At 30.0% G+C, this 23,305-nt stretch overlaps 1 protein-coding gene across 1 annotated transcript; it reads left to right on the forward strand.

The window, feature by feature from the left end:
* The first annotated feature begins 5,212 nt into the window (after positions 1 to 5,212).
* On the forward strand, positions 5,213 to 21,977 carry LOC139485730 (uncharacterized). The gene is made up of 5 exons (XM_071270376.1): positions 5,213 to 5,338; positions 10,076 to 10,298; positions 12,672 to 12,889; positions 16,289 to 16,469; positions 17,229 to 21,977. The coding sequence occupies exons 2-5, from the start codon at positions 10,076 to 10,078 to the stop codon at positions 19,907 to 19,909; spliced, it is 3,303 nt and encodes a 1,100-aa protein (XP_071126477.1). The 5' UTR covers positions 5,213 to 5,338; the 3' UTR covers positions 19,910 to 21,977.
* Positions 21,978 to 23,305: the final 1,328 nt, after the last annotated feature.

The raw sequence follows: 23,305 nt of genomic DNA on the forward strand, positions 1-23,305 counted from the left end.
TGAGGCTAAATCTCAGGCGTAAGTACATGTATTAATTACAGCTTGAGGCTTCTTCGTCGTAAGTATTATAACTTGAGGCTGAATTTTTATCTGATATTTTAGGCAATTTATATCGAGAACTTATTTTACGCATCATCTCTGATCTCTATGTTACATAGTTTTTATAATGTCCAGGTTAACGTCAATAGAAGTATGTTTATCAAATGATCATGTCATAATTAAAACAGTTATTATAGGGATTGAGTCGTGAAACTGAAACGGAGTATAAAAAACTGCAATGTCTAGTGTTTTAAAATACATTCCATGTACCGATCGGATAGTATCCACAGCTGATGAACACTATCTTAAAACCAACTACAACTAATAAATAGAGAATAAATATCCAGTTTATAATATGGATCAATTATGTCGTACTGTAACATCACTGTCCATGTATGGATTTCCCTGTCCAAAGTCAGACGCCTGTAATTCAGTTGTTCTTGTTTATTGTTGTGTTTTCGTTCATTTTTTAACATTGATTTGGCCGTTAGTTTTCTCGTTTTAGATGTTTTACATTTTGTCCTTTTGTTACCTCTTAAAGCTGACTATACTAACATTGTTGAAAGTCGTACAGTTGCCTATAAATGTAAATATTTTTGAGTCGTTTGGTCTCTTGTCAAGAGTTGTCTAATTGACAATCATACTACAACATGGCTTGTTTTTGTATATATCACAAACTAAGTATAAAAAATTCATAGATAGTCTAGAAAAGCAAGACCTTTAGTCATGTCAAAAGCACAGAGTGTTTGTATAAGTGGTCATAACTGTATATCAGATAATATGTAGTATCTATAAAATGTAATGATTCTTATCGTCAAAAGATGATGATTTGTTTTTTGGAATGTAAAAATAGATAAATGTATATATTAGTATTAAAATAAAAACATCATAATAGTTATCAAAGGTACCAGGATTATAATTTAGTACGCCAGACGCGCGTATACAAGACATAAACAAGAATACGTATCCATTAATTACACTGCAGTATCACAGTTCTGTGTTAAGTAAGCTATTAAATCAAGGGACAAATCCAAATCAGTATGTAGTCTTCCACTTTTAAATCTCAATATCCAGACATTGTTGTTTTTAAAAGTCAAAGTCAAACGACAAGAATTTTTGTTTTCTTGCAAATACAATTTGAGATTATGGCCGGTACCAAGATATTTGAAAGAGGGTTTAGTTACCGATAATTGAATGTATACTGACGAGCTTCGGAATTCATCATTTTAATATTTTTATGCTGAATTTTGTCTTGGTAGTTTTTTAAATTGAGAATTTGAAAAGAACTAAAATATGGCTCAAGTGAAATAACAAGAAATGATGGGTTTATTTGATTACAAATTGCTAACTTACTTATTCCATTATAATATTTGAGATAATAACTTAATTCAAAATTTAAGGACAAAATATTTGACATAAAAAAAATATAGTTGGGGTTTATATATTAACTTAAAGCAAACAAAATGCGTGTTTATTGGGAAAAACTTGCAGTGTACTCGGTTATGCCGAGTTAAGTCGTTTTATTAAAAATCTCTATTAAACGATAATTTTACCTCTCGGTCGTCCTACAGTCTACATCACTCGATTCAACTCTTATTGAAATGTACATCAATGTTTGGTGACGTCAAAAACGTTGACTAGGCCCAGACATATCAGCAACGTTATAATGTTTAAACCGACGTTGATAGGTCATCTTCCGGTTTGCTGGTGAAACAAGAAAACACTTTCAAAAGACGCAAATTTAGCCCTATTAATTGATTACCATGTTATCTGAATAATGATATTGCAACATATCAGCTGCTCGACACAATATGAAGCCTTTTTTTTATCTCGTTCGCTGCGCTCACTCAACAAAAAAACTTCACAGAGTGACTGAAAACTGATATTTTACAATATCAATATGCAGACAATTTGACCATCGGTGGTGTTTTATAGTGGTTATTACCTTCTTCTTAAGTACCATATTTTTGTTGGTAGAAAACATCAATTCAATCAAACAATGTCATACAGAAAGTGTTAAATATGATGTAATTTCTATAAGTCCTGTGCAATGTAAAGTTAAAAAAAACGCACTCCGAGAAACGTTAAATACGGTAAATAGTAATCAAAGGTGTCAGGATTATAATTTAGTACGCCAGACGCGCGTTTCGTCTACACAAGACTCATCAGTGACGTTCAGATCAAAATAGTCATAAAACCAAACAAATAAAATTGAAGAGCCTGGAGGACTCGAAATTCCAAGTCACTGTTGATAAACAATTGGCAAAATAAATTTTAAAAAACACATCAAACTAACGGAAAACAACAGTCATGCTCCTGACTTTGTACAGGCGTTTTCTTATGTAGAAAATGGTGGATAAATCAGGAACCTGTCTACATAAACCTCTCACTTGAATGACAGTCGCTGAAAATTCCATTATATATATTGACCATAATGTGTGAACAAAACAAACAGACATTATAGGTTAAAATGTCAAACATAGCAGTCAACATTGTGTTATATCCAGTATCATATATTTTTAGAGGGTTCAAACTAAAAGAGTTAACTAATATGTTTAGTCATGTTGACGTGGTAGTAGTCTTGTCTTTACAATTGCAATAATTATATCTTTTACAAATTTCAAGATAATAGACAAAATAGACAAAATAGGTAAAAATCATTATATAAGGGCAATACAGTAGTTGTCGTTTGTTTATGTAGTTTATACGTGTTTCTCGTTTTTTATATAGATTAGTTGGTTTTCCCGTTTGAGTGGTTTTACACTAGTAATTGTGGGGCCCTTTATAGCTTTGTGTTCGATGTGAACCAAGGCTCTGTCTTGAAGTCCGTCCATTGACCTATAATGGTTTACTTTTATAAATTGTTATTTGGATGTAGAGTTGTCTCATTGGCACTCACACCACATCCTCCTATATCTAATCAAGTTTATATCTACCGTTTGCAGTTTTAAAGATACAAGCCAGGAAATAAATAAACTTTTAACATGCTCTTCAACTTTGTACTTGCTTGGGTTTAACAATATTTTGATATGGGTAGTCTTGTGTGGACGAAACGCGCGTCTGGCGTACTAAATTATAATCCGGGTACCTTTGATAACTATTTACACCACTGGGTTGATGCCACTGCTGGTGGACGTTTCGTCCCTGAGGGTATCACCAGCCCAGTAGTCAATACTTCGGTGTTGACATGAATATCAATAATGAGGACATTTTTTATAAATTTTCGAAAAACTAAGGATTTTCTTATCCCAGGCATAGATTACCTTAGCCGTATTTGGCACAACTTTTTGGAATTTTGGATCCCAAATGCTCTTCAACTTTGTACTTGTTTGGGTTTAAAAATATTTTGATGTGAGCGTCACTCGTGAGTCTTGTGTGGACTAAACGCGCGTCCGGCGTACTAAATTACAATCCTGGTACATTTGATAACTACTAACATATATTATCTACGGGTAATAACTCCGTCAAATGTAGATTTACAGTTGAGATGCACTCAGAAAGAAGATTTTTCTGGTCATTCTTAATACTTTTGCATCGTTCTATCAAGTATCAATAGCAGTTTCGTAATGAATAAACACAACTTCCATTTTATTAATACGTTTTATATTTAGCCATGGCGCATTTATTGTGGGAAGACGAAGTCATCCGACAAATTGGAAGGATTTGACACCTACATAATTATTGTGGCTTATTTTGTTCAAATTGATTTTCTTGATTCAAAGGAGTAGATTTATGTCAACCATAACAGACGACGGATAACGACGGACAAACAAATCAAATTGATGGCAATAGCTCGCGTGGTTCATTGTGCAAGGGGAGTTAACATAAATATGTAAGTAAAGATAGCAAGGATTCCACATGTTATGACGTATTTGATAGACCCAATGAATTGACGATTCTTCTCCAAATCTCATTTGACATACTACATTTACAAATTATGACAATGAACGCCCATTTCCTTTGAGCAAGGTGAATTGAAAGAGTCTACAAGTGTATTTTTAACATTCAGCATTATAGGAGGTATTTGATTCTTCACCAAACCAACCAATTTGATCTCATTTGACATAAGATGTAAACACATGGTAACGAGGAACTCAAATGAAGACACTTCCCTGAACACACAATATATGCTAGTATTAATAAAATTTTTTATTATTAATCACTTTTGTTGGTTGTGACCTGTATAATGGGTTTTTATTACCTATTCGAGAATTTTATTGCAAATCAGCTTTGCATAAAAGCCAACATATGTTTTTATTGTTTGCTTCAATTTAATAAATTCTTACAACATTAGAAGCATAATAGGTTTATTTATTTTTTCTTGATTTGGTTTATCATGTTGATATAGCTTATACCCATAAAGTCTTCAATATGCATTTTGCTAACCACGGGAAGGGGGTAAAGGGATTTTTAGAAGGATCGATAGATTCATTCTTTAAATTTCTATAATTATTTATGTTCCCACGTAAAATACCCCTTGGACTTTTCGTTGATATGTGATTTAATGACGTCATATAAAATGCAGAAGGATGAATTGCATTTACGCAAACTTTTGAAAAAATGAAGTATTTCCATCCTTTTCAAGAATAATTTCCATTTGCAGGGACAAAAAAATACTCGTTTGCGCATTTTTTCTTTCTTTCAGGTAACATAAATTAAGATTAAAGTTTCAATTTAGTTGGGTTACCACATGAAAGGGGTACTTTATATAGCTAGCTGTCAAATTCATGTTCACCAATTTGACTCAAATTCTCATATTTTATTTATAAGTGTAAAACATTTTTTCAAACTATCAAAAGTATAAAATAAACAATTTAGAGGCCATGGTCTCAATAATATTTAGCTTCGTTTCGTGTAAAATTAAGCAATGATGCAATCGAATTGAATTTCGGGTTGACCTTATATGACGATATAAGCGATGTAAACATAAACATAGATATAAATAGATTAATCAACTCGTCCAGTAAGATTTTTTATAGGTATACTAAATTTTGTATTATAGATTATGTTTTTTTTCATAAATAAGAATGATGTTTCACAATTTAATTTAAATGCCCTTTAATCTGTTTACACAGATAAGATAATTTTTTTTAAATCCAAACCGGTTTTCTACCCTTATCGTAGTTATGCTTTTGTCTGTCTATTTATATAAATTTAACATATCAAAGAAGAGCTATTTCAAGATAGAATGTTTATCATATAAACGCTGCAAAGGTTGTTTTTGCAATTAACAAACGTGTGTCCGAATTTGTCTGGAATATTTTATAAACATGGATATATACATGTAGTATAGACTAAAGTGAGTACATTTTTTTTCTAATTGTTTTTTTAATTTAATTGTGTTATAAGATTCTTATTCATTACTCATTGTTATAATGATCATATTGATGTACCTTCTTTTTATAAATCAACAGAGTGGACTTCAATGTGAAACTAACAATCTTCGGCATGAGACAAGAAACAAAATGCAAATGTTAATTTGGATCGGCAATCAACATGATCAAGACCGATCTTTTGGTAGCTATTTGAAGTTATTGCTTATAACTATTGATAAACATGATAAAGTTGGGTGGGGGGGGGGGGGGGGGGTGGGGTATCAAATGAGTATTTAGTATATCACATTTGGTATCATAGTTTTGCATATTGCGTAACAGTTTTATATAACGAAATATGACAATAAGATATATATCTCACTTTCTTTTATGTCACTTCAGTCTTTAATACCATTACTCTCTCGCTATCTGTTGTTATGATCATTCCTTTGCATGTTAATATACTCTGCAAGGAACCAATTGGCATTGATATGGTCATGATTATAAATTAACTGTTTCCATAACTTTGAATTGTTTAGATAATAAGTTTTTTTTCTACCTGATGAGTTAATAACATTAGCTGTATTTGGATAAACTTTTCAAACTTTTTGGTTCTCAATGATCTTCAACTATAACTTTGTTTAGCTTTTTGAACGGTTTTTTTCGAGCGTCACTGATGAGTCTATTGTATAATAAATGTAAAATAATTGTGATGTTTGGTTTAGTTTAAAGTAAAACAATATTATAACACTTTAATATGTTAAACCAGAAGACGAATGCCTCACAAGAAAGGTGCAGCAATATCCTTTATTTTTTTAGTACAATCACCTTCTTCGTAAACACAAAATAAATTTAATAGAATACAAAATAATAAATGTAAAATAATTGTTTCGGTTTATTTAAAAGTCAAATAATATCATAACACTTCAATGTCATCGTTATAATGTTTAAAGACCTCTGTAATTTGCGTGAGAGAAAAGTCCTATCTTTTAATAGATAAACGGCTTTTCCACGTTTTTCCTTTACAAACATTAGTCGTGCAGATGTTAAATATCATAATACACCATGTTTTGAATACTTTGTAATATGAACCTAAGATGATTTGAATTGAAAGGAAATTAAATATCGTATTTGTGCGTACAATAAATACACTACATAAATGTATTATACTGTGTTTAACGTTAAATAGTGAACAATTACTTGGGGTATTTTAATTTTTGTAAGGGCATAATACCTTGAAGATTATCTAAATGTTATAAAGCCAGCTTTAATGGTATTAAATGCTTTGCAGTATCATAAATCATTGTCGCTTTTGTATTATTCAGTGAAAAAGACGGATTTTGTATTCTTAATTTACAAATATACCTTTTGTGTCCCGTGTATCTCGTTCATGTGACGTAAAAAAAACCAGGCGTCCATCCGTCCATCATTCTTCGCTTGCGTCAAGTGTTGTACATTGTGTTAGTTTTTTCATGTTTGTAAGAAATTTCTATTATAGGTTTCTATCAGCAATGTCTCGAACACGTTTGAAATTCAGCGTCAAACATTTTTTTTGGAAAGGAGTTATGCTCCTTTGAAATATAAATTATTCTTTGTAAACGGTCTTAATTGTATAGCTGACTATGCGGTATGGGCTTTGCTCATTGTTGAAGGCCGTACAGTATCCTATAGTTGTTATTTTCTGTGTCTTGGTGGTCTCTTGTGGAGAGTTGTCTTATTGGCAATCCTTATACCCCATCTTCTTCTTTTTTATAATTAATTGTACAATTCGTTTCCGATTTTTATGTAACTTATATCAAAGGTTTATATCAATAATATTTCGGACAAATTTTAGAAAGAAGTACCTGTATGCTTTTTGTAAGGAGTATTGACCTATGAAAATGTTAATTATATACTAGTTTAGAGCTTAAAAACAAAATGGTATAATTGTAACAAGAAATCTGTCCTTAAAAAAAACGAATCTTTTCAAAAACCATGGATGAATAAGAACAAAAACGAACGAAAAACTAAGTAATCAAAAGAAACATGATAAAAAACTGAATTCACCAAAAGTCTACTATTTACCATTCATTTATTAATAAAGGTCATTCTGTATGTAATTTTAAATTAGTTTTAACTATGTTAAAGCATTTTTAAACAATAATTCATAGATTGCTGTAGTAATTACATGAGATCGACATCTGTTGGTGGTCTGGGCACCATCATCAGGCTGTCTTAGAAACCAAACATGTCATAATCGTAAAATTACAGCAGCAATCCCAAATTGCTATTATTACGACATTCAAATTTTGTGTTTCTATCGTAAAGACCATGCTTACCCAATGTATTCGCTGTAGAGATTCTATCAATTTAGGGATAAACTAGTATTGGAAAAATAATACATAAATAATTGAAATACATGTGTATAGATTTTGTTTCTGAGTATCTTCTTCCCTCTCTTTTCAAGAGTTAAGATATTAAACATTCGTGCATCTATTAACACTTTAGTATCTTCACGTATTTATGTATTTCAAATACAACATTTACATCTTCATAAATTACTGACAATTACGAAAGACTTTAATGACCACCTTTGATTTATATTCCTTAATCTATATTTTATATATATTTGCATACATTTTACAAATTACAATTTCAATGAACATGTCAAGTGGTAAATTATTTCATTACCCTTTCGAAAATAAGTATTAAAATGCTACACTATCATGACAATGTAGGTTGTTAAACATGTTAAAATACTACCATATTTCAATATTCAAGCAATTGAACTTTATATTTTTATAAGAATACAACCCCTTGTTTTATAAGGTAGTAAAACAGACAGCTCTATTTGCCATTGAACAAACTACCGCACGAGATCGATCAAAATTATGGTTCATATAATTATGTAACTTTATACTATTTGAATTATTGCCGTCATAACATTTGAGTTTTTGTACTTTTCCCACGACTTCTGTAATTCCTGTTTACATTTTGACATATAAACTAAACTATTAAGGGGGTATCCAACACCTTGACTAAAATAGATTTGGCTCGTTTTTCTTTCAGAAAGTTTTGACAAAATATTTACTTTGACCTGTCTAAAAAAATATGAAAATGTCTAGCAATTTGAACAGCTCAATTTATAGGAATAATTTGGTTGGATATATAGCAGTTTGACAAACACTAATTTTGATCGTCGAAAAGCTTGATTTTTCCTCATTAATAGTATGTGATTAAAACACTCAGCTGAATTTTTTTAAGTTTAACTCCCTTAGGTGTCCTGTAGTCACTCAAATGATATTTCAAATTCATGCAGTTCTATGATAGTTTTCAAATAATAGTAACGTAACTTTAAGTAAGATTAGGGTCTAAACCAAAGTCCATAGAATGTTTTATTGATTTATCAAAATGTAGTTTATATCATGCTTTTTTCTCTCTCTTAAATATAATACAAACATGAAAAAGTATAGGTCATTGGGGTTTTTACACGTTACTGCTGATTGTGCAAAATGGTCAGATTCTGTATAGATTATGCATGTGATCTCATATTTTGTGTAATTAAAAGAAAACTACACTATAGACTGTTAAGATAAAATATGAAAAGAAAGCTCTAATAATAAATATCCAGACATTATCTCTTTCTTCTCAGCTTTGATAAGAAATTGCACTATAAAGCAAATGCATATCGAATAGCTATTTATCTGATTTCATATACCATTTATAAAGATTAATGATATATTATAGAATTGCATTCATAAAAAATGAAAAAGCAATTGTGTGTAATGCAGATTTAGTAAAGATAATGATTAATAATAGTATTTGTTTATTTTTTTCCTGTTAAGATTCAAAACCTTTATCCAATGTTCATACAAGAGCTAGTAAAAATATAAGATTGACACATGCGGATGTGTGGATCTATAACGAGGTAAAAAGTGGTAATAATTTAGACACATGAAGACATTCCTACCACTTGCGAATTAGCTATACTGATCCAGTTGAAAATGTATGTCATTGACACATTAAGAATGGAGTACGGTCTAATCAGAATAGTTGTTTTATGAAATCTAAAACAGAATAGAATTAGACGCGTGGTATGTTACTGTTAAAAGGAATAAGTTTTTCATCGGCAAATTTAAACAATAATATCTGTTTGTAATGTTATTAGACTACTGTTCTGTGTATACTTTTTGAAACATATACATATGAGGAAGATTGTGTGTTCAAGGACGTATTTTCATTTCTTTAAAAAAATAGAATATACACATTGTATAAGATATAATTAACATGCAATTTGTTAAGTTTACTTCACCTTCTTCACATATTTGAACACCAAGTATGCAATGTCATTTAAATTACCTGCATTTGCTTTCTATTTAAAAGAGTATATTTTCGAAAATAATAATGAATGCTTCACCGACTTTATTAGGTTGTTAAATAAATGTAATTTTTGATATAATAGTTATCGAGTATCAACAACATTATTGCTACGTAAAGAATGGGGCGTTAGTTCTCGTACGCAATTACAAGTCCCCTACAAAGAACAACATTTCTTGTCAATTATCTTTTGGCTTTCATATTTAAGTTGTGTCTAGTCTTTATAATTGTTCGCAAGTTATTCTTATTTTATAGAAATACAAGTGTTTTTTCACTTTGTATTTCTTTATAAATGAGATGAAAATTGTATGAACTTTAAATTTGTACTATTATTATTCTAGTTCTAACAGAGCTATTACTATTTATAGATGGAAAACTGTAGACCACAGTTGAGGAAAGACACCAAACGGTATTTACGCCTAGCATGTCTTTTGTTACATATAGCTCCACGTGCACTACGGAGGCACTTTGACCACGAATTTCATCCGGACAAACTTCAAGCATTTATTCTACAGAAACAAAGTAAAATATTAGAACTTAAACAGAGAAGGTGTATAACTCAAACACAATATGAGTTATTATATCCAGCAGGTAACTTATATAAATACATGTAATAGATTGAAAACTAAGTATAATACTATAAAAATAAATTACAGTTACTGTCATCCAAGTAATAGGTTAAGCTATCTATCAAACCAAGTTTAATCCACCATTTTCTACATAAGATAATTTCTGTACCAAGTCAGGAATAGGATAGTTGTTATCCATTCGTTTGGTGTATTTGAGAGTTTGATTTTGCAAGTGGACTTCAAACTTTCCGTTCTGAATATTCTTCCGTGTTAAGATATATTTTAAGAAAGTAGTGTTTCAGGTTAATATAAATGTGTAACGAATATTGAGATGAAACATACATCAATTATAGCACAAATATCACATTGTTCATCAGGAAAAGGTAATCTTCAAAATAAAGGTTTTATCATATTTCATTAACTGTCATTACTCCCAGATCTGTTTTGTCTGTCTTCTTTTTGTTGTGTTTTGTTTAACAAACTTTCTGCTTTGTATTGATCGGATAAATTATGCCCTTTTCAACTGATTTTGTTCGAGTCTGCAACTTTTGTCTCAAAAGCGAGACATAGCGATCCTACGTTCCGTCGTAAGCGTCGGCGTCGTCTTCATCATCTTCGGCGGTGGCGGCGTGGACAAATATATATTTTGTGGTTAAAGTTTTTGAAATTTTAATAACTTTCTTAAACTATCCTGGTATTGTATCATACTTGGACAGAAGCTTGTTTATGATCATAAGATAATATCCAGAAGTAAATTTTGTTAAAAGAAAATAATGTTTATCTGTATTTTACTTATACATTTGCTCAGTTTTTATGTTAGTTGAAAAATCAGTCACTTTGTGGTGAAAGTTTTAAAATTCTAACAAATTTCTTTAAACATCCTCGATTTCTATTCAACTTGGATAGAAGCTCTTTAATGATCATAAATTATTATCTAGAAGCCAATTGTGTTAAAAAAAGTCCTGTTTTAACTGTATTTTATTTATAAATTGACTTTTGTTTTTCTACCCGTTAACATTACATTCACTCTGTGGTAAAAGTTTTAAAGACCTTAATAACTTTCTTAAACTATCATGAATTTTTACTAAACTTGGACAGGAGCATGTTTATGATCAACAGCTAGTATCTTAAAGGAAATTTTGTTAACATTTATTTCTTGTTTTTTTTTTTGTGTATTACGTTTAAATGGACTTAGTTTTTTTTCCAGTTAACATTACATACAGTCTGCAGTTAAAGTTTTAAAACATATATTATATTTCAAACGTTTTATTTCATTAACTGTTATGCGTATTTCCCGTATCACACTGAAAACATCGACAACAGCAAAAGCAGATGAGACCCTGGGTCCCGTGGAACCCTCACGAACTTTTATTATGTCTTCTTAATGTTGCTCTAAAACTCAAATGTCCAAGGTAAGGGAAAGGATTTTACGCTTCCAAACATATTTTACCCCACTACATTTTGTAAGTGTCTGTCCCACTTATTCCAAAACCAAGAGCTTACTAATACAAAGGTTTAGTTGCGTTTGTTACAGTGTTTCATATTTTGTTTCCGTTTATTGTTTTGTATATATATAAGTACGTTACAGTGTTTCATATTTTGTTTCCGTTTATTGTTTTGTATATATATAAGTACGTTACATTTCGGTTTTGAATTGCTTTACATTTATCATTTCGGGGATTTGTAAAAATTACTATGCAGTGTGAATTTTCTTTATTGTTCAAGACTTTACAGTGACCGATAGCCGTATATTTTTTATGTCATTTGGTCTCTGGTGGATATCTGTCTCGTCGTACAACATCTTAAAGGAGTATGTTCGGTAAAGTCCTAAAATGGCCCTCTTTTTTAACGGAAATTTTAGATTCGGATTTATTGACCAACATCACAATAAATTATAGCTAATATAGTGACTAGATAGGAAATAAGCCATTTCGTTGACAATTTTACGTTTCTGCGTTTCATTATGACGTCACAAGTTGTATTTATTTTGATTTTTCACCAAAAAATCAATGAAAATGGGTAAATTTCCATAAATTTTTTAATTACTACAGAAACCGTTTTGTTGTTAACTAAATGCAACAAAGTAAATGAAATTAGCAGATGTTAAAAATAAAAATAAACTGAATAAATAATTAAAACACACTGAACGATAAAAAATGAAAGATAAAGAGCGACAAAAATATCGACATAATCAGTGTCATCACGAAAGAATGCAGAAGACATTATATAGATAAAATGACAACACAAAAGTATTCTGAGTCTAGATTAATTAAAATTCGGTCAAATGAATCCGTTATACATATTTTTAGATGTCATGAAAAATATCTATTAGACAATTCATTTTGTAAATTTTTCTATCATACAACATTGTACAACTCAAAATATGATTTTACAGGTGAACTATCCTCAACGAACTTTGACATGACTTTAATGACATTCTTATTGAGAAATTTTACGGATTTAAGTTTTTCCGACAAACTTCCATCTGACCATTTGATAGATATTGGATCTGACATTTCGCGGTTGGGATACTACCGGAATGTAATTGTCCACTCAAAAGATGGATGTGTTTCAGAAGACGAGTTCCATACAATGTGGCACTGTGTTTCTCAGGTAACAGTATAATAATAATATTAATATGGGGACGAAGTCCCCAATAACAGTAGAAAAATAAAAAAATAAAAATTCATTGTACTAACGAACTTAAAATCGTTCAATGTTTTGGATGTCGTGTTTTGAATTCCCGCATCTGCGCAGAAATCTACAATGTACATGTACTTCCTTTTTCCGGTCTCGTGTGTATGAAACTTTGAGTAAAATATATATTTATCAGTCTAGTATAAAATAGGAAGGAACGCAATACCAATTTCATTTTTCATAATTACTTGATATGAAAAAACGTTACCTGATGATAGCATTTCTTTGTTTACATTGCATATGACGTCATAACTTAAATAATGTCACAACTAAAATCCCTAACAACAGAACCAAAATCGGAAACTTTACGATATTTCCGTTTCTTTTTTTTTAACAAATATTTTAGTTACAAAAACATAATTCATACAGACTTCGTCCCCATTTACAGGTTATGACTGCCTCATTTTAATAATAACAAAATTGTAATAATAGTATAAATATAAGTAATAATAATAATAATGATAAAAAGAAAAATAATAATAATATTAATAATTAAAAACAAATTGTTCAGAGAACAATTGAAGGTCTTTTCACATTAATTTTCAAAGATCTTGAAAATACTCTAGTTCTGGTTTACTCAATGTTAAAATTGGCATCCAATCATAAGTTTATTTATACTGATAGAATAAATAAATTGTTTCTATATACTTTTGAGTGAAATAAGGGAGATAATGTTCTACTTCCGGTGAAGTAAATGTCACTTACGGTCTCATATGAAAGCTTCTTTCACACTGATTCCAAAAATATATAGTTTCTATATACTTTTGCATGTAGAACAGGAGATAATTAGCCACTTCCGGTTTATCGAAAGTCATTTCTAGTCTTGAGTGATAAGTTTATATATCTATATTACTTAATATATTGATTCCGAGTACTTTTATATGAAAAAAGAGCAAAACTAGCTACTTCCCATTTTTTCAAGGTCACTTCCGGTGTCATTTTTCAAGATCATATGTCACCTAACCTTTTACTAAATTGCTTTTAGAATTAACCAAGTTGAAGTTATAAATAAATAATCCTATAATAAGACATTTCAGGGGCACTAACTTCTTTAAGATGCCATTAGATTGTATCAGACCAAATGTAACATATCTTTATTACAATAAAGCAAACATTTTGCACTTGTTCTTTTATATATATATATCTTTAAAAGTGTTGGAGAAAATGCCAAAATAAGCAAAACTCAAAATTAAAAACTTGACCTTTGACCGTGACCTCATTTTCTAAGCAAGGACCTAGGGACCTCAAATAAAAAAGTTCCAGGGTTATACGATAAAAGGTTTATGAGTTAAAAAAACATACCGACAAATTTATAAGTAAAGGTAAATAACTCCTATAAAATTCCATGGAATCGCGTCGATCCAAATTAGCCAAAAATTCTTGAGGATGTAACAAACAATTTGTAAAAAGAATTTTGTCGATATCTTTTTTTCTTAGAAAAAAGATGCACAGATTTGATAAACAGTGAATAAGGAGATAACTCTTACAAAGAAACATTGTTCGTCTTAGCAGGGTGAAATTTAAAAGTGCATAAACTATACGATGCAGTATAAGAAATATCTAAGAGAAATATTGCGAAACAAAAAGTTTGGCGGGGAAAAAAATAATCAAAAGAAGAAGAAATACAATCGGTCTTTCCACAAAAAAGTGGACCTTATACTGCTACTACTACAACTACTTCTAATAATTATAATAACAATCATTATAATAATGATAACAATAATAATAATGATAATATTTTTAATAATGAAAATAATAATAATTATAATAATAATAATAATAATTATAATAATAATTATAATAATAATTATAATAATAATAATAATAATAATAATAATAATGATTAAAAGAAGAATAATAACAATATTAATATTAAACAATAAATAATTGTTATTACAATTCTTATAATAATAATGAAAATAATAAATAACAAGTAATAATTGTAATTATAATAATAATATCAATTATATTAATATTAATTATAACAATAATAATAAAAATAATAATAGAATAATAATAATGATAATAATAATAATAATAATAATAATAATAATAATAATAATAATAATAATAATAATAATAATAATAATAATAATAATAATAATAATAAAAGTAATGATACAAATAATAATAATAATAATTATAATAATTATGATAATAATAATAATAATGATAATAATAATAATAATAGTGTATAATAAGATTGTGTCTTGAAATTGTCTGTGAGATAACATGTCATATTGATAAAAACTTCAACTAAATGTGCAAAAAACGGTATAGTAAGTTGAATAGTAAGCTATAATACATCTTGCTATAACAAAATTGAAATTATGTATAGACAAAATCAGTGACCTTATTAATTTTACCGCGGAACATAACGGAAAAACAAATATAGAAATTAGCGACCAGTAACGAAGACTAGAATACAGGAATCTGCCTTTCGACAGGTCTTGTCAAGGGATATGTGAAGTTTTTAAAGGTCAGCAAGTACTCAATCTTTGTCGTAATTTGATTCTTTGTGGAACAACATAGGAACCAACAATATATTTGATTGTGTGGTCTTGCAAAAGTTTGCATACATGTCCTAAGCAATTGCGACTTTGTTCAACACTAAAGTTGTGGTTGAACTAGTATACCCATGAAATCCATAACCATTGTTTAAATAAAATGAATCCACAAGGATGTTTGATACCTTTGTATTTCATCATATCAAAATAGCAAAAACAATATGAATTTAAGGTGTCACCATAACTTACTGAACAAAAATATTTCCTTATAATACAGCGAACTAAAATTTAACCACTACTAATAATATTCAAAAATCAAAGCACCAACATATTTAATTTGACAGAAATACATATATAAAAACTGAAGTAGCAAAAATACTGAACTCTAAAAAAAATTCAAAATGGAAAGTCCGTAATCAAATGGCAAAATCAAAAGCTCAACACTTCAAAAGAATGAACAAAAGCTGTCATTTTCATAACTTAGTACAGGCATTTTGCTATGTAGAATATGATAAATTTTTTTTTATTTATTTATTATCCTACAATCATTTCCTTGTGTCCTTCTTTAAGCGTCGATAACCGATTGCTGCAGGCCACATGTAAAATAAAAATTATTTTAGTTGTGAAGGGCTGCAAAGTGTTTTTATTTGTTCGTTAATAACGTATTACAGGTAATAAAAATACCTTTAAAAAAGTATGGTGGCTTTTAAATAGGAGACAATGATCTTGACAAAAAAGAATTATGATGCCATGAAAGTGAACTTCAATATAGTCGATTTTCACTATAAACATTTTTTTCATGGCTTAGGCTATTAAAAGACTTGCTGAAGAACCATTGTGCAGAGGAGAAATTTCATCTCTACTGGAATCCACCCTGTCCGGTTCTATTGACGAGGCCTCAATTCAACAAGACGTTAATCAACAGAGGCAATTGGATGAATTGACAGAAAGAGTATTAAAATTAGAAACAGAGAATATAAATCGCTCAGGTAAATAACTACTACAAGAACTTAATCGAAATTTAAAGCTTTTTTTAAAGTTGATTATGTTACTTGTGTTCATGGTAATAGAGTTTGTTGCCTGTTAGCAATCTTTAGAAAGGTATCGCTATTGAATGACTGACTGTCTTCCTGACTACTCAAATTCACAGGTAGCTTTTCCATAGTCATTGATCTTCTCATGTATGAGGTGGTCAGCACCGAAGATATTGGACGATAACATATACAGCTGATTTACATAGAAGTTATACATAAAAATGAAAATTTGAACTTGTGGATTGATTAGTAAATTTTCATTTTAAATGATTATAAACTAATAAACAACACATTTAAGGTTATTAAAATCGATTAATATAGATTCAAAACAATGGTATCACATTAAACCTTCATTTATTTGTTCAACATTTTCTTGGAGAGACTTGAAAACGACAGTATACAACAGTGATTCATATTGCCAATTAAAGCAGTGACGCGGTATATATTTGATGACAGAATAATACAGATGGAACTAAGATTTCATTCCTAGTCCATAACTGCAAAACAATTCTAAATATTGTTTCTGCATCTTGAAAAGGTGAGATATTGACACTTTTCATGTTTTATCAAAACTAATTTCACCTTTACAACAAAAGAAATACCACTAATCAATCCACAAGTTCAAATGTTCAACGAGTATTTGCATAAAATTGAAAGACGTACATACAAGATTCTACCTTGAATGATAAACATGCATTTACTGTATTATTTCAGAAATAAGAAGAAAGACAATTTCGATTTGGAAAGAAGAAAATAAAAAATTTGTAATAACAAAGATTTCGGAATTCGTTACTGAAACATTAACCAAACACAAAGCAGTCATCCTAGTAGGGCACCCAGGATGTGGTAAATCAGCAACTGCTAAGCATGTGGCGTTAAAGTTACAAAGAGAGGAAGGATACGAAATTGGAGAAGCAGATCAGCCTGATGATATTGTCAAATATTATAATTCAAAAACTAAACAATTATTTCTAATAGAAGATATATGCGGAAAATTTGCAATTGATCAGCAAAAGGCTGATCAATGGACAGAAAATGACTCGAAAATTGAAAAATTGCTACAACCAAACACAAATAATAAATTTCTTATTACAACAAGAGTTAGTATTTACAAGAGTGAATGTTTTCCACTGCTGAAATGTTTAGACATTCAAGAGTTTAACTTTGGAGGTACTTCTAAACTTTCAAACGAGGAAATGAGATCAATAGCGCTAAAGTATATCCCTAGAGACACAGCAGTTAGTATAGACGACTCAATATTTCAGCAATTTCCCTTTTTTCCATTAATGTGTAAGATTTACTCCAATATGACAGAACAAGATCCAAATTTCTTTAAATATCCAATCGAACTTATACAAAAGGAAGTCAATGACATAAAGCAGAGAGACGAGTCTTCGTTTGTTGCACTCTGCTTACTGGTTCTTTACAACAATGCTTTAAATAAAAAGCATTTCGAGGCGAATTCATCCAGTATCACTTATTGTGTAGAAATGATTATTCGTGAAACTTCAATAAAAAGTTGTTATTCGTTACTTGAAATTGAGCAGAGTCTTAAACACAAGCTGCATCTTTTCGTTTCAAAAAATGAATCGGTATATGTCGCGATTCATGATAAGATGTTTGACATTATTTCAGCTGTAATGATTCCATTAATGTTCAAGTCCGTCATAAAATTTGGTGACAGTTCGTTGCTGTCAAGTCGGATTCAGTTTCGTTCACTCGACGAGAAACCTAATGATTTTGTGCAGCTTCTACCCACTGAATTAGAAAGTACATACTTTGACAGGCTTCGTTTGGATATAGAGCATGGGTATCATTGGGATGTGTTCGGAAATATACAAACGCGTTTCAAACAATACCGTGATCTATTTTTACAAAATTTTAAAAATATGCAGTTAAAGGTGACCATGGTGGGAAACGATGGTTCAACTCCGTTATTTGTTTCCGCATATAAAGGATATCAAGATTTCGTCGAATATCTAGTAGATACATTTCCAGAACAAATTGTCCAACGAGATGAACACAACAGATCACCTCTATATATAGCTTGCAAACAAGGGCATGTAGGAGTTGTTAAATATATGTTGGTATTTGACAAAGATGTCCATCAACTGCAAAATCGTAACTGTACTCCGTTTTATATAGCTTGCCAGATGGGACACTTAGATATTGCTAAGCTTTTATATCAGCAGGATTCAACTAATCAAAGTGAGAGGAACAAATATAAAAATAGAAAGAGTGCTGCATTTAAAAAAGACGAGATAAAAAAAAGTGCACACGATAATCTTATTAACAAGCCAATGGATACAGGAATAACGCCGTTGATGGCTGCTGCATATAATGGACATACAGACGTGGTCACATTTCTACTAGATATTAATGTTGCGTTTGATAGCGCTGACCACATTGAATCAACCGCCCTTCATTATGCCTGTTTAAACAATCATGCAGATATTGTACGTTTATTAGTCAGTCATGGAGCTGAAGTGGACCCAGTTGATCAGAAGAATCAAACACCATTTTATATGTCTTGCTGTTATGGTCACATGGATATAATCAAACTATTACTTTTTGGTAACGAGCCTATTAAAAGAAGTATTGGTAGCAAAAAAAGTACATCCCTATTATCGGACAATTCTTCATTATTTGTTCCTTTTAGTCATCATAGCCTTCACATAAACAAATGTGTTGATCTAAATGTGAAGGATGTAGGGGGTGATACCGCTTTACACGCTGCATGCTTCAACGGACACTTTGAAGTAGTGAAATTATTGATTCAAATAGGGATGAACGTTAATGAAAGTAACTGCAAAGGACAAACTCCTCTTCTGATGGCTTGTGCAAACGGATTCTTTAATATAGCAAAATTATTGATTAATAATAATGCAAATATCAATCAAAGTGATAATGAAAAGTTTACACCTTTGTTGTATGCTTCCAACAGTAATTTAGATACAGTCGAATTATTGATTAAACACAACTGTGACATCGATGCTAAAAACTGTGATGATATTACCGCCTTACATAAAGCATGTAGCAATGGGCATGCACAAATAGTTGATATACTTATAGGTAACGGGGCAAACATAAACGCATGCGACAGAGGGGGTAAAACGCCTTTATTCTATGCTGCAAGAAATAATAAAGTTGATGTTATAGAACTTCTTTTAAGTCGCGGAGCAAACGTTGATTATTGGGAGGAAGGCGGAGTTACTCCTCTGCAGGGTGCTTGTAAATACGGGCACATAGATGCAGTAGTCAGTCTCTTGAAGTACAATGCTGATGTAAATGCTGCGCGTTGTCCAAAATTGAAACCAATTATCTTAGCAAAAGAGGGCAGCTTCTTTGATATCATACAAATCCTGGAGGAACAATTAAAGAAAATGAAAGTGTAATTAATGTGTATATGTAACAAAAGTTATATTTCACTGAAGATAACGATCTTCTCCTTTAACTGTATTTCCTTGTGAAACCTCGTTTGAACTAAATTTGGAGCATTTGTTATGACATTGTAGTTTTATTGTTACACACATCGATGTAAACATCTATTACGCATATCATGTGTACAAATGCGACTTTTTTGTTGACAATAATATAGCTAGTACCTAAAATTGACAAACCATGGATTACAGAGAACTGTAGAACTTTACGTTGACAGTTAAATCAGCGTTATATTTTTAAATGAAAACCGTATTAATGACAACAGAATGAAATTGAACATTAATAAACAGAAATACAAACAAACACACATGTGACTCAAGAGAAAGTACAAATACTAACACGGAAATATGTTGAATCGGTTGCGTAGAAATGACCGAAAAAAAATTGCCGGAATTTTAAAAGAACACGGAATAATAATTTGTATTCTAAAACACTGTAGGGAAATACGAATAACGAAAGAGAAAATCAAACAAGTCAATTGCAATACCAAATGTTATCGAAAGATTTAGACCCCCCGTTCAATGAGAATAAACTCACTCATGGAATAGAACAACTCAAACGAGATAAAACTATTGGATTTGACATACTAAATGAATACCTTATTACTGGTAAAGCTGTATGGACACAAATCCTGTGTAAACTATTAAATGATATTTCAAATACTGAAAGTTTCCCGCAAAAATGGTACCTATGTTTAAGAAGAGGTGTCGATGATCCTAAAATCTATCGCGGAATATCGTTGGTTTCGCACATTTGGGAAGCCGTTTACCTCCATAATAAATACTCGATTGTGGAAATGGTGTGAGAGAAACAAATTTGCAATACGTATTCCTTCTTGGCCTTAGTACAATATATGTGCTATGTTTGCCCTTCATGCACTCATAACAAAGGCTTTAAGAAAAATGAAACGTTTAAATTGTTGTTTTATAGATTATAGAAGACAAAAATTATTAAGATAGGGTATTACAGGGACGATATTTAATGTAATTTTAAAAATCAATGTATATGAACTTGAAATCATGTGTTAAGATAAATGGTATATTATCTTAATGTTTTGAACTCACTGCTGGCCATGTGCAAGCGGAATCTTTATCTCCTCTTTTGTATTCTTTATATGCAGATGGCAAGAGGATGGAGTTGATAAAACATATTTTTCAATCTTATTTACTTAAATTGTTAAAATTGATATCTTTTGATGTATGCAGATGATATGGTTTTATTCATTGAAAATATACAAGATTTACAGCAAATGATTGATAGTGTAAATTCTTACTCAAATGAAAATGATTTGTTTATTAATTTTACAAAACCAAACATTGTTATTTTCAGAAATAGAGGTAAGCGTAAATAGAAAGAACTTGGGTTTTAAATGGTCATACTATTGAGATCTGTAATAAGTTTATGTATTTAGGATTATTTTTTTATTATACGTCTGGTAATTTTGTTAATACAAAAACTAGACTGTCAGAACCAGGAAAAGAATGATTTTTATAACCATAAAACATTTTTGACTTAATTTGAAACTTATGCTGCAAGTATTTGAACTATGGGTGTGAACATTTGAGGTATCATAAGGTACCAGATATTGAAAGGGTTCATATGTATATTTCGAAATGTATCTACTGAAAGTAAAAAAAGAGTACTGTTTGAAAATGGTATATTGTGAACTGAGTATCCTACATATGTGTGTAGAGAGAGAATATAGAATGGTAAAAAAATAGATACAATTATTATGTTCTAATAATTGCATATTGAAAAATTGTTCCGATGAAATGTGTAGTAGCTGTTAAAAAAATTATCAGCAAAACTGGTGCAGTAAGGTTGCAGATATTTTGGGAAAATACGTCTTCAACATTTTTCTGGTTAAGTCAAAAGGTAGATAATGAAGATTTTTGTATGTTGACAATTGAAAGAGAGGATGGTTGATACATTATATGCGAAGCAAATGCTTTCTTTGAAGTCTGAAATAAATGGGAATCATATAAATATATTTTTTGTACACATACTTTATATTTTACTTAGACAAACATTGTCAAGTGAATTATATTGTTAAACCTAATATTTGTAAATACCGTATTATATATAAAATGGACAGGAAAGATTGATAATGGCCTTATTGTAATACAAGTTTCTTTGAAGACGAGTTTCATTTTTTATTTGAATATAATAAATATGCTGCGATTACGGTTAATATATGAAACAATATTACTGGAATCACCTCAGTCTCTACTTATAAATTATTACAATTGTTATCTGTACAAATATTAAAGAACTAAACAATCGTAGTAAATGGTTAAAATTAGCCGAGAAACTACGCTGTTAACTTTTAACAATGTTATGAATGTCATTTTCTGCGGTATACTTAACATTGTATTGTATAAGTGTGATTTTTTGTATTTAAATGTATTTAACATTTTATTATCATATGTCTGTGTATGTGTTATGATGCATGTATGATTATTTTGTCAATCATTGTGTATATTTTATATCCTGTACTTGCCTTTAGAATAAAGTATCTTACATACGCAAATTTAATGTGCTTCAATTTAAACAGCTGTTTAAAAATGTAGTGGCGATTTTAGTCGTGAGTGTGTTTGAATTAATTTTCCCTTTTAGTGTTCGTTAAGTGAAAAACACAAAAGAAGTCATGACAACCTTAATTTATATTGTCTGTAAAAAAAATGAAACTAAGATGAATGAAAAGACACTACAAGATTGTTAGGAATAAGAATAATATATCTATATTGTTATATTTTGATACGATGTATGTTTTTTTTATTGTTTTTTTTTTTCTTTCATTGGTACCTATAGGCGTTTACTGTAAGCTGTTCAAACAAATGGAAAATGGTACTCGTCGAGTTGGTTTTTCTACTTTTTACAAATAATTGACTTTTTGAAATATTTTCTCAACTAATTTTCCTCAAACGTCCATGATTATGTTATCTTGGATTGAATGATTTTTTTTTTTAGTTATAAGTTGAACTAATTCACATGAAGATATCCTAATAATGATTTCCTTTAGATGTAAATATAAATACTGCAAAGTTTTCAACATTATATTTTTACATTTTAACACTGATTATAGCTAGATACAGCTTTCGTGCATATTTTATTAGCCAAGCCATTATGCATTCGAATTATATTTCTGTGTAATTTCGGTTAGAACAGATGAAAAAAAAGTTTAAAAATAGTATTAAATTTATCATCGTTGTAATTTGTCCGACCTACATTTTTTATTTTTTGTTTTTTAATTATTTTGGCTAAATGAATCGCAAACATTAATTAAGAGCATACGATACAGTTTTGATTTTGATGAAAATTTGCATATATGCTATGTTTACCTGATTTAA

This window comes from Mytilus edulis, chromosome 8 (genome assembly GCF_963676685.1).
Source record: "Mytilus edulis chromosome 8, xbMytEdul2.2, whole genome shotgun sequence".
NCBI lineage: Eukaryota > Metazoa > Mollusca > Bivalvia > Mytilida > Mytilidae > Mytilus > Mytilus edulis.